The following is an 11,619-nucleotide window of genomic DNA, read 5'->3' as shown; positions in this document are numbered from 1 at the left end:
AAAAAAAAAAAAAAAGAAAGACACACTAGCTTTATCCTGTGTCTTTGTGAAGCCCCTGGTATTATGACATGTGTCCCAATTTGAAAACCTTGGAATTACAGAGGAGTTGCAGAAAATAAGACTAGACAGTTTGATTGGGCAATTACTATTGAGGAAACAGGTACGCAGTCCCCCGTTCTCAATTCCAAAATTCTGAAAGCTCTGAAAACCAACAGTTTCATAAGTCACTTAACAGCAAGACCTGACCTGACCTGAAATAATTTGGTAGGAAAACCTTGCCTCAGCTAAGGTATATTGGGAAATATAATTGCTGGGTGTTACAAAAATTAGCTGGGCATGGTGGCCATGTAATCCCAGCTACTTGAGAGGCAGTAATCCCAGCTACTTGGGAGGCTGAGGCAGGAGAATCACTTGAACCTGGGAGGCAAAGGTTGCAGTAAGCCAAGATTGCACCACTGCATTCCAGCCTGGATGACAAAGTGAGGCTTCATCTCAAAACAATATGTGTGTGTGTGTGTGTGTATGTATGTGTGTGTGTGTGTGTATATATATATATATATGATACGGTTTGGCTGTAGCCCTGCCCAAATCTCATCTTGAATTCCCACACAGTGAGTAGGGGACACGGTGGGAGGTAATTGAGTCATGGGGCCGAGTCTCTCTTGTGCTGTTCTTGTGATAGTGAATAAGTCTCACGAGATCTGATGGCCACGTTTTCGTTTTTTTTTTTTTTTTTTGAGACGAAGTTTCACTTTTGTTGCCCAGGTTGAAGTGCAATGGTGCGATCTCGGCTCACTGCAACCCCCGCCTCCAGGGTTCAAGCGATTCTCCTGCCTCAGCCTCCTGAGTAGCTGGGATTACAGGCACGCACCATCACGCCTGGCTAATTTTTTTTTTTTCTTTTTTTCTTTTTTTTTAGTAGAGACAGGGTTTCACCATGATGGCCAGGCTCGTCTTGAACTCCTGACCTCAGGTGATCCACCCTCCTTGGCCTCCCAAAGTGCTGAAATTACAGGCGTAAGCCACTGTGCCTGACCTGATCTGATGGTTTTAAAAACGGGCATTTCCGGCTGGGCGCAGTGGCTCACACCTGTAATCCCAGCACTTTGGGAGGCCGAGGTGGGCAGATTGTGAGGTCAGGAGATCGAGACCATCCTGGCTAACACAGTGAAACCCAGTCTCTACTAAAAATATACAAAAAAATTAGCCAGGCATGGTGGCAGGTGCCTGTAGTCCCAGCTACTCAGGAGCCTGAGGCAGGAGAATGGCATGAACCTGGGAGGTGGAGCTTGCAGTGAGCCAAGATTGCGCCACTGCACTCCAGCCTGGGCGACAGAGCGAGACTCCGTCTCAAAAAAACAAACAAACAAACAAACGGGAGTTTCCCTGCACAAGGTCTCTCTTTGCCTGCTGCCATTCATGTAAGACATGACTTGTTCCTTTGTGCCTTCCACCATGACTGTGAGGCCTTCCCAGCCATGTGGAACTGTAAGTCCATTAAACCCTTTTTCCTGTATAAATTACTCAGCCTCAGGTATGTCTTTATCAGCAGCATGAAAACATACTAATAGAGTATATATATTTTTATATATACTGTGTATATGTGTATATATATATATACTGTATATATATATGTGTACATATGGGTATGTGTGTATATATATATACACACAGACACGGTTGCTGGCCGTGCTGCCATTTTCCAGTGACAATTCTATGCTATATAAGGAGGGAATATGAATTTTTAGGGATGGCTTTAATAAAATTAGACAATTATATCAATAGTAACCCAAATGAGAGAGATTGCTGTGGGATTGGTAGAGTAAAATGAATTTGAAAGCTATTGAGAAAAAACTCAATAGAGACCATTATGACTGACTAAATTTCACCATTGAAGATGCTTCCATTGTAGTAGAGTATGGTAAAGTCTGCAAGCTTTAGAAGCACATTACCTGGATTCATACTGGCTGTGTGGCCTTGAACAAGTGACTGTTGTGAGAAGTGAATGAAGTGATCCATAGAAAATGCTTCGCATAGTACCAGACATGTAGTAAGGGCTCAGTTAGCTATCATGATTAAGATGTTGGACCCGGCCGGGCGCAGTGGCTCAAGCCTGTAATCCCAGCACTTTGGGAGGCCGAGACGGGTGGATCACGAGGTCAGGAGATCGAGATCATCCTGGCTAACAAGGTGAAACCCCGTCTCTACTAAAAAATACAAAAACAAAAACTGGCCGGGCGAAGTGGCGGGCGCCTGTAGTCCCAGCTACTCTGGAGGCTGAGGCAGGAGAATGGCGTAAACTCGGGAGGCGGAACTTGCAGTGAGCTGAGATCAAGCCACTGCACTCCAGCCTGGGTGACAGAGTGAGACTCCGTCTCAAAAAAAAAAAAAAAAAAAAAAGTTGTTGGACCTAAGCGTTGTATCCCTTGAAGGATTGTTTTTTATATCAGCTGACATTTTATGTAACATAGGAGGTCAATTAGCTATTATGATTAAGAAGTTGAACCTGAATGTTGTATCCCTTGAAGAATTATTTTTTTATGTCTGCTGACATTTATGTAACATAGGTGGTTAGTAACATTTGGCTCTGCCTTTCATGTTTTAAAAAGGTTCTGTCTTTATTATATATATTTATGTTGTGATCATTTTCAAAACATTTTTAAAAGCAGGTAGAGTATACATTGTAGTCTCCAAACATAAACATTGTAACATCCCATGCAGCCTAAAGGATACACAATAAGCCTGGTTTGGATTTTCATCAAAGTGGTACACCAAGTTCCATTAGCATTATTTACTTATTCAAGCCTTAAAATGAAATGTAGTGAGTTGAAATTCAAAGTTGGTCTTTTTCCAGTTTCTGAATTTGATATATGGTCCAGAAAGAAGAAACAGAAGATTTCATACAAAATGTGACTGCCTTTACTAGCCTATTTATTGCTAGAGCATATTTGTACCAGCAAGGCACAATATTAGATTTAAAAGTCTACTTCTGGTTTCAACACATAAATTCCCAGGGATGAAAACGATGGAGTGGAAACCTATAAATTAAAAGATTCAAAAACATAACCTGAGTGAAGAGACAACCTATGGAATGGGAGAATATATTTGCAAACTATGTGTCTGATAAGGGGTCAATATCCAAAACATGTAATAACTCGATAGTAAAAAAAAAAAAAATTTAATGGGCAAAGGACATAAATAGACATTTTTCCATAGAAGACATAGAAATGGCCAACAGGTATATGAAAAAATGCTCAGTATCACTAACCAAGGAAATGCAAAATAAAACCACAATGAGATACCATCTCACACCTGTTAGAAACGGTATTATCAGAAAACAAAAGATAACTGAGCATGATGGCACATGCCTGTAGTCCCAGCTGCTCAGGAGGCCAAGGCAGGAGGATCACTTGGGTCCAGGAGTTCAAGACCAGCCTGAGCAACATAATGAGACCCCATCTCTAAAACACTAACGAAAGATGAAAGATTTCAAGTGTTGGCAGGGATGTGGAGAAAAGGGAACCCTTGTACACCACTGGTGGGATTGTGAATTAGTACAACCATTGTGGAAAATAATATGGCGGTTTCTCAAAAACGTAAACATAGAACTTATCTGGCGTTCCCACCACTGGGTATATATCCACAGGAAATGAAATCAGTATGTTGAAGAAATACCTGCACTCGTATTCATCACAGCACTATTCACAATAGCCACTATACAGAATCAGCCTAAGTGTCCATGGATGAATGGATGAAGAAAATGTGATATATACACAATGACATACTATTCAGTCTTACAAAAAAGATGAACATCCTGTCATTTGCAACAACATGGATGAGCACAGAAGACATTAAGTAAATCAGGTACAGAAGAATACCTCATGATCCTAATTATATGTGGAATCTGAAAAAGTCAAACTCATAGAAAGAGGAAAATGATGCTCAAGAGCCAGAGGGCGGGGGCGTTGGGGAGATGTTGGCCAAAGGACACAAAATTTCAGACAAAAGAGGAGTAAGTTCAAGAGACCTACTGTACTATCATGGTGACTACAGTTAATATATATATTTGAAAATTGCTGAAAGAGTAGATTATCAGTGTTCTCACCATGAAAAAATACATATAAAGGGACTTCAAAAAAGTCCATGGAAAAATGGAATTAAAAGACTAAAAATTATTTCTCAACATAAGCTCTATCAAATTCAAGATACTTTTGTAAACAATGATACCAGCCATTTAGTCCATCCCTAAAGAACTCTGAGGGCCCCGGAAATTTAACAACGTCAGTGCAGTCTTTTTTACATCATAAAGAAAAAGGGGTGCCCTTTAAAGGTTTTTTTAAGATCAGGAAACAAAAAAGCCAAAAGGAGCTAAATCAGGACTGTAAGGTGGATGCTAATGATTTCCCATTGAAACTCTTGTAAAATTACCCTGTTCCATGAGAGGAATGAGCAGGAGCATTGCTGTGGTAGAGAAGGACTTTCTTGTGAAATTTTCCTGGGTTTTTTTAAACTAAAGCTTTGGCTTTCTCAGAACATTCTCATAATAAGCAGATGCTATCATTCTTTGGGACTCCAAAAAATCAACAAGCAAAATGCCTTGAGCATCCCAAAAAAGTGTTGCCATGACCTTTGCTCTTGACTGGTTGATTTGTGCTTTGACTGGACCATGTCACCTCTTGGTAGCCATGGCTTTGATTGAGTTTGTCTTTAGGAGGACACTGTAGAACCATGTTTCATCTCCTGTTACAATTCTTTGAAGAATTGCTTCAGGATCTTGAGCCCACGTTTGAAATTTTCCATTGAAAGCTGTCCTTTTTTTGTCTGCAGCTGATCTGGTGCATTGGTTTTAGTACTGATTGAGTGGAAAGTTTGCTTAACCTTTTAAGTCAGAATTGCATAAAATGAACCAACTGAGATGGTTTGGGCTATTGTTTATGCTGTTAATTGTCAGTTCTCTTCAATTAGGGCACAAACAAGATTAACTTTGCTCCTCACAAACTGATGTGGATAGGGCTATAATCAATTAAGATTGGCCACACATTTTAACAGTTGAAGTTGGTGATGAGTTCATTTTACTTTTCTACTTTTATAAACATGAAATTCTCAGTAATGATGTAACTTATTTTTTTTTTGTGATGAAGTCTCGCTCTGTCACCCACGCTGGAGTGCAGTGGTGCCATCTCAGCTCATTGCAAGCTCTGCCTCCCGGATTCACGCCATTCTCCTGCCTCAGCCTCCCAGGTAGCTGGGACTACAGGTGCCCGCCACCACGCCAGTCTAATTTTTTGTATTTTTAGTAGAGACAGGGTTTCTTTCACTGTGTTAGCCAGGATGGTCTCGATCTCCTGACCTCCTGATCCTCCCGCCTCAGCCTCCCAAAGTGCTGGGATTACAGGTGTGAGCCACCACGCCCGGCCATAACTTAAATTTTTTAAAGAAAACATGAATTGACCAAGCATCGTGGCTCATGCCTATAAATCCCAACATTTTGGGAGGCCGAGGTGGGAGGACTGCTTGAACCCAGGAGCTCGAGACTGGTCTGGGCAACATAGCAAGATCCTGTCTCTAACTTAAAAAAAGTAAGAGTAAAGCTTAAATTGAAATGATAAAATGATCAAGCAACAGGAGTGGTATATACCATCCAAACTGCTCTATCACAACTTCATGTAGTGGCTTCATCATGATTGTTCTGCACTATTTCTGAAAAGTGAGTTGATCTTGTTTTTCATTTTTAAAATTGCTTAAACTACAGAATATTTATCCAAATAGATTTTATGTTAGAAATGAATACATATGCTTCCTAATTACAGGACCATATTTATCAGTCTGTTTTTATTATATATATGTATGTATGTGTGTATGTGTGTGTGTATATATACATATATTAAAAAAAAATTTTTTTTTTGAGACAGAGTCTCGCTCTGTTGCCCAGGCTGGAGTGCAATGGCGTGATCTTGGCTCACTGCAACCTCCGCCTCCCAGGTTCAAGTGATTCTCCTGCCTCAGCCTCCGGAGTAGCTGGGATTACAGGCATGCACCACCATGCCCGGTTAACTTTGTATTTTTAGTAGAGATGAGATTCCTCCATGTTGGTGAGGCTGGTCTTGAACTCCCAACCTCAGGTGATCCACCCTCCTCAGCCTCCCAAAGTGCTGAGATTACAGGCATGAGCCACCATGCCCAGCCTATTATTTATATCTTATCAATTCTTTAGGTGGCCAACTTCTTCCCTGCATTATGCTGTTCCCTTTATCTTTTTGGTTTTCAACCCTGTCTGCAACTTATAGTCACTTGGGGAGTTTTTCTAAAAAATGCCCAGGTCCAGTCTCTGTATTCAATCATCTGAGATAGGGCATTTGTATATGTAATTATTTAAGTATTCAATGTCTTACCTTCTTGTTGGACTGTTTCATGAAAAGTAAGGCCTGTGTCCCCAGTGCCTAGTACAGTGCCTTTGCTATAGCTGTTTAATAATTGTTAAATGACTACTTCTATTTGCGACATATTTTAGTTTTGTATCAGAATGAGCTGGAACTATTCTTTTGCAGAAAAACCAAGAGAATATTTAATATCTCTATTGGAACGACTGAGAATTGCAAAAGTAACAGGCGTAGCATTTCCTTTCTTTATGGATAACTCTAACATTGTGGCCATGTTTGAGATGATGGACTCCTCAGGCAGAGGCACCATATCATTTGTGCAGTATAAAGAAGGTCAGTACGTTCTACAAATTGAGGTAATAGTTTGTGGTCATTCCATAATTTTTTTCTAGCAGAAAATACTTCTCACTTTGTAAAATTCTCACTTAATTTCTTATTATTTTACAGCCCTAAAAACTCTGGGTCTATGCACTGAAGATGGAGATTTAAAAGATGATGGACATATAATAACTTTGGATAAATTCAAGGAGGAAGTGTAAGTTTATTTTTAAGTGACAAATATTTTAATAAGGTGGCATGATTTTGAAACACAATAACTTTTAAAATAGGTTCCTATCTTTTGAAAGAAATATTTTGTTCCCTTGAAACTTTCAGCTGACTGGAAAGTGAGGACAGGGAAGGCTGACAGTAAAGTCTCTAAGTTCGGGAATAGGAGGGGAAAATGCTGGGGTTAGAGAGGAAGCTCCGGAGGCATCTTCATTCTTTTTTTTTTTTTTTTTTCTGAGATGGAGTCTCGCTCTGTTGCCCAGGCTGGAGTGCAGTGGCAGTATCTCAGCTCACTGCAACCTCCACCTCCCAGATTCAAGTGATTCTCCTGCCTCAGCTTCCCAGTAGCTGGGCTTACAGATGTGCATCACCAGGCCCAGCTAACTTTTGTATTTTTAGTAGAGTCAGGGTTTCACCATGTTGGCCAGGCTGATCTTGAACTCCTGACCTCAAGTGATCCACTGCCTCGGCCTCCCAAAGTGCTGGGATTACAGGCATGTAATGGGCTGTGCCCAGCCAGCTCCATTCTAAATAGGAAGCCCCAGCAATTCTCAAAGGATGAGGTGAAGAATCACCACTATGCTGGGACAACTAACAGAGACACTTTGAGCTCAACACACTAGCTGGAAACTCGCTCTATAAAATACATACTAATACAATTTAGCTCAAAATATTTCCTCAAAATTATCACAAAGTCAATGTTTATCAGTAGCATAGGCTGCATGTTAGTCTGATAATTTTAAATTTTTTTTTTTTTTTTTTGAGACAGTTTCACTCTTTTGCCCAGGCTGGAGTGTAGTGGTGTGATCTCGGCTCATGGCAACCTCCGCCTCCCAGGTTCAAGCGATTCTCCTGCCTCAGCCTTCTGAGTAGCTGGGATTACAGGCATGCACCACCACACCCTGCTAATTTCGTATTTTCAGCAGAGACAGGGTTTCTCCATGTTGGTCAGGCTGGTCTCAAATTCCTGACCTCAGGTGATCCACCCACCTTGGCCTCCCAAAGTACTGGGATTACAGGTGTGAGCCACCACACCCGGCCTAATTTTAGATTTTGAGATATTACAGGATTAAAAGTACTAACCCACTGCTAAGTCAGAGAAAAACCACTGGAATAAAATTTAATAGTTGTAGAAAGTTTCCAGGGAATCTAGCTCAATTTTTTAAGAAGTTTTACTCTGAGATTTTATTAATCAAGAAGCTATTATTGAATACAGCCCAAGGTCAAGGAAAAGTTACAAGAAAAAAGAAACTTGAGATTTTTGTCTCATCAGTTACATAAATAATAAAAATGTTTAATTACATTCCCTACCACGTGGGAATGTTTGAGTCAGAGTGCCATGGCCTGAAATGTTTCATCCAGAAAGAAAAGGTTGCCCATTGTCAGACAGAATGAAACTAGGAAGCATTTAAAATAGAAGGACATTTGTGAGAAAGAAGAACAATCCTATCTTATTCACCATCTCACAATGTGGTTTTTTTTTTTTTTTTTTTTTTAGAGACAGGGTCTTGTTCACTTGCCCAGGCTGCAGTGCAGTGTCACAATCACAGCTCACTGTAGTCTTGACCTCCTGGGCTCAAGCTATCCTCCCACCTCAGCCTCCCAAGTAGCTAGAACTACAGGCATGCATCAGGGTCTTGACATGTTGGCCAGGCTGGTTTCGCACTCCTGCCTCAAGCGATCCTCCTACCTCAGTCTCCCAAAGTGCTGGAATTACAGCAATGAGACACTGTGCCCTGCCAGTTTTCTTAAGGAAATATAGTAAATTCTCAAACTAGATACAGGTGCCTCAATTAAAATATGCATTCCAAAGTGAAATTTTAAAAAGTTTATTGGCTATGTTTGATTATCCACAACAGAATTTTCCTTAATTAGCACAGGAAATTGAAAGTTGGTTATAATTTAATATCTCTGCTCTTGTCTTCAACAGACATACTCAGCATTTATACTTGTAAATAGAATGAGTTTTCATTGTTTCGTTTTCTGTTTTTGTTTCCTTAGGAACAAGAGGATGAAGGAAATATGGTCAGCATTTTAATAACACCGTAAATCCAAGATAATTAATACTATAAAGTTTTCCAGTTTCATTAATTCAGAATTTCATCATATAACTTGAAATCCAATTGGCTTCCTCTTAAAAACAAAAACCAAGAAAACGTTTTTCTGAAAGACATTATTTTCCAGTATTAGGCCAATTTGTCCTCAAATTAAGTAGAATCTCAACATCTTGTTGAGCCAGCTTGTAAATTCCAACTTCATTTAATGCTGCTGTGGCAGGAAGTTGCCCTGAAGTTGACTGCAGTACATCTTTCAGGAGTAGTGCAGAACCGACGTTCAAATTCAAAACAATACAGGCTTCTTTTATACTGTTTAGGGAAAACAAAGGAGGTAAATGAGATCTCCATTATCTGCATCAACCATATGATAACAATTTTGAGAATCCTAAACAGCTTCTCTGTACTGCTGGTCCTCATGTTCTCTATAAAAATACTTATGGATTTATTATTTGGTTCTTTTAACATGGTAAGACTACACAGGTGCAGAGTTTCTATTTCTTTAGATTAAGGTAATAGGATCCCTATTTCAATATGTATCCATTATTTCCCTAAACACAATACTTGATATTAATACTATATTAAATATGGCTATAACTTTAGGTAGATTAGAATATGGGAAAAGACAAAAATAAGGGATAAAATGAAAGCAGCAGAAAGACAGAACATTAAATTTTAAAAACTGTCATATGGGCCGGGCGCGGTGGCTCAAGCCTGTAATCCCAGCACTTTGGGAGGCCGAGATGGGCGGATCACGAGGTCAGGAGATCGAGACCATCCTGGCTAACATGGTGAAACCCCGTCTCTACTAAAAATACAAAAAACTAGCCGGGCGAGGTGGCGGGCGCCTGTGGTCCCAGCTACTCGGGAGGCTGAGGCAGGAGAATGGCGTAAACCCGGGAGGCGGAGCTTGCAGTGAGCTGAGATCCGGCCACTGCACTCCAGCTCGGGCGACAGAGCAAGACTCCGTCTCAAAAAAAAAAAAAAACTGTCATATGAAACATGTAAACATAAGCTTTCATTTTACAAGTTTAAAAGGAATGCTTTATAACCTCACAAAACCCAAACACAGTTTAAATTTTACTTTTTTTTTGAGACATCATCTTGCTCTGTCACCTAGGCTGGAGTCCCATTGCATGATCATAGCTCACTACAGCCTCAGTCTCCCAAGTAGCTAGGACTACAGGTCCATACCACCATATCTGGCTTTTTGTTTGTTCGTTTTAATACTTTTTGTAGAGATGGAGTCTTGCTATGTTGCCCAGGCTGGTCTCAAACACCTGGCCTCAAGCAATTCTCCCACCTCTGCCTCCCAAAGTACTGGGATTACAGGTGTGGGCTACTATGCCTGGCGTATAATTTAAATTTTATATCAACAAATTCTCAAACTATAATTAGTTAGAACCAAAATTAATGTCAAATGTTTAAGGAAACAAATTTCTTTCAGGCCTGGCCTATTAGTTATTAAACATATTTGTAATTTTTGTTGTTGTTGTTTTTTTGAGACAGTCTTGCTCTGTTGCCCAGGCTGGAGTGCAGTGGTGCAATCTCGGCTCACTGCAAGCTCCGCCTCCCAGGTTCACGCTATTCTCCTGCCTCAGCCTCCTGAGTAGCTGGGACTACAGGCGCCCACTACCATGCCTGGCTAATTTTTTTTTTTTTTTTTTATTTTTAGTAGAGATCGGGGTATCATCATGTTGGCCAGGATGGTCTCGATCTCCTGACCTCGTGATCCGCCCGTCTCGGCCCCCCAGTGTTGGGATTACAGGCGTGAGCCACAGTACCCGGCCCTGTAATTTCTTATATTTAGTGAATAGGGCACAACTTTTTTTCATTTTCGATTTATTCCTCCAGTAACCAAGCAACTAGAAGCATTAAACCAAATACTAGAAAACAAAACCCAACATATAATTTATATCTAGTTCTGAAACTTTTTGAGGTCATGGGTCACATCTATCATTTTGGTTTCCCCATTGTGCTGTAAACATACAGTAGACAATGTTTTAAAACTTCAACTGATCTTATCCCACCCAAACATCTCCAGAACCCTAAAGTTAAAAGGAGTTAGCCTCCTGTAACAATTTGATACATTAATATTAATTGTTAAATGTTGAGCTTACTGTTTAAAATAATTTTCTGGTCTCTTGCAATAGTGAGAAAACAAAGGGAAAAGATTCCGAGTCATATCAAACTGCAGCTGGGCTGCTCCTCCTTCATTGAAGTGATTAGCAAGAATTATCTGAAACAAATAATAATTCATATAATGCTTGTCTTTATTATCACAGCCCAAAGACAGTCTATTCTTACTTACTTCTTGGTAGATGTATACATCCAGCTTCTCTACAAGCATTTGCCAGAAAATTTTAAATAAGGAGAAACAAAGCTGCTGCTCCAACTGAAGTAAATGGTCTCGTAACGTCAGCAGTAAGGGGCAAGCCGAACTGGACAGGGACATCACTGCCTGCTCTGACTGAGATGGCAAGGACAACCATCTGGAAAAAACACATTTTTACCAAAAAATTTTCATCAGTTTGTACTTTTGAAGTTTTTAAATCATTTTAAATTGGAGGAAGTGTTCTAGGGCATTTTGGATAAGAAAAAATACACAGTCCAACATTAAAAGCTCTATCAGAGGCCGA

The 11,619-nt window shown here is 40.1% G+C and overlaps 2 protein-coding genes across 5 annotated transcripts in view; one reads left to right on the top strand and one right to left on the bottom strand.

Moving 5' to 3' along the window:
• LOC105522362 (EF-hand calcium-binding domain-containing protein 10) overlaps positions 1 to 11,613 on the top strand; it is an 18,051-nt gene extending 6,438 nt beyond the window's left edge. The window contains exons 2-5 of one of the 3 annotated variants that reach the window (XM_011956859.1): positions 6,549 to 6,713; positions 6,828 to 6,915; positions 8,928 to 8,951; positions 11,302 to 11,613. In XM_011956859.1, the coding sequence (XP_011812249.1) occupies positions 6,549 to 6,713; positions 6,828 to 6,915; positions 8,928 to 8,951; position 11,302 (278 nt within the window). In that variant the 3' untranslated portion in view covers positions 11,303 to 11,613. Of the gene's footprint in view, positions 1 to 6,548; positions 6,714 to 6,827; positions 6,916 to 8,927; positions 9,577 to 11,301 lie in introns of those variants that run through there. The other 2 variants (XM_011956858.1, XM_011956860.1) reach the window with 2 other exon arrangements.
• Positions 8,735 to 11,619, bottom strand: part of RINT1 (RAD50 interactor 1) — a 39,606-nt gene continuing 36,721 nt past the window's right edge. For both annotated transcript variants that reach the window (XM_011956862.1, XM_011956861.1), the window contains 3 exons: positions 11,292 to 11,472; positions 11,101 to 11,219; positions 8,735 to 9,292 (listed from right to left, as the gene is read on the bottom strand). In XM_011956862.1, coding sequence (XP_011812252.1) covers positions 9,100 to 9,292; positions 11,101 to 11,219; positions 11,292 to 11,472 — 493 coding nt within the window. In that variant the 3' untranslated portion in view covers positions 8,735 to 9,099. The remainder of the gene's footprint in view (positions 9,293 to 11,100; positions 11,220 to 11,291; positions 11,473 to 11,619) is intronic.

This window comes from Colobus angolensis, unplaced genomic scaffold (assembly GCF_000951035.1).
Source record: "Colobus angolensis palliatus isolate OR3802 unplaced genomic scaffold, Cang.pa_1.0 Scaffold427, whole genome shotgun sequence".
Lineage (NCBI taxonomy): Eukaryota > Metazoa > Chordata > Mammalia > Primates > Cercopithecidae > Colobus > Colobus angolensis.
The sequence above is the reverse complement of the archived record's forward strand: the minus strand, read 5'-3'. Positions and strand labels throughout refer to the sequence as shown.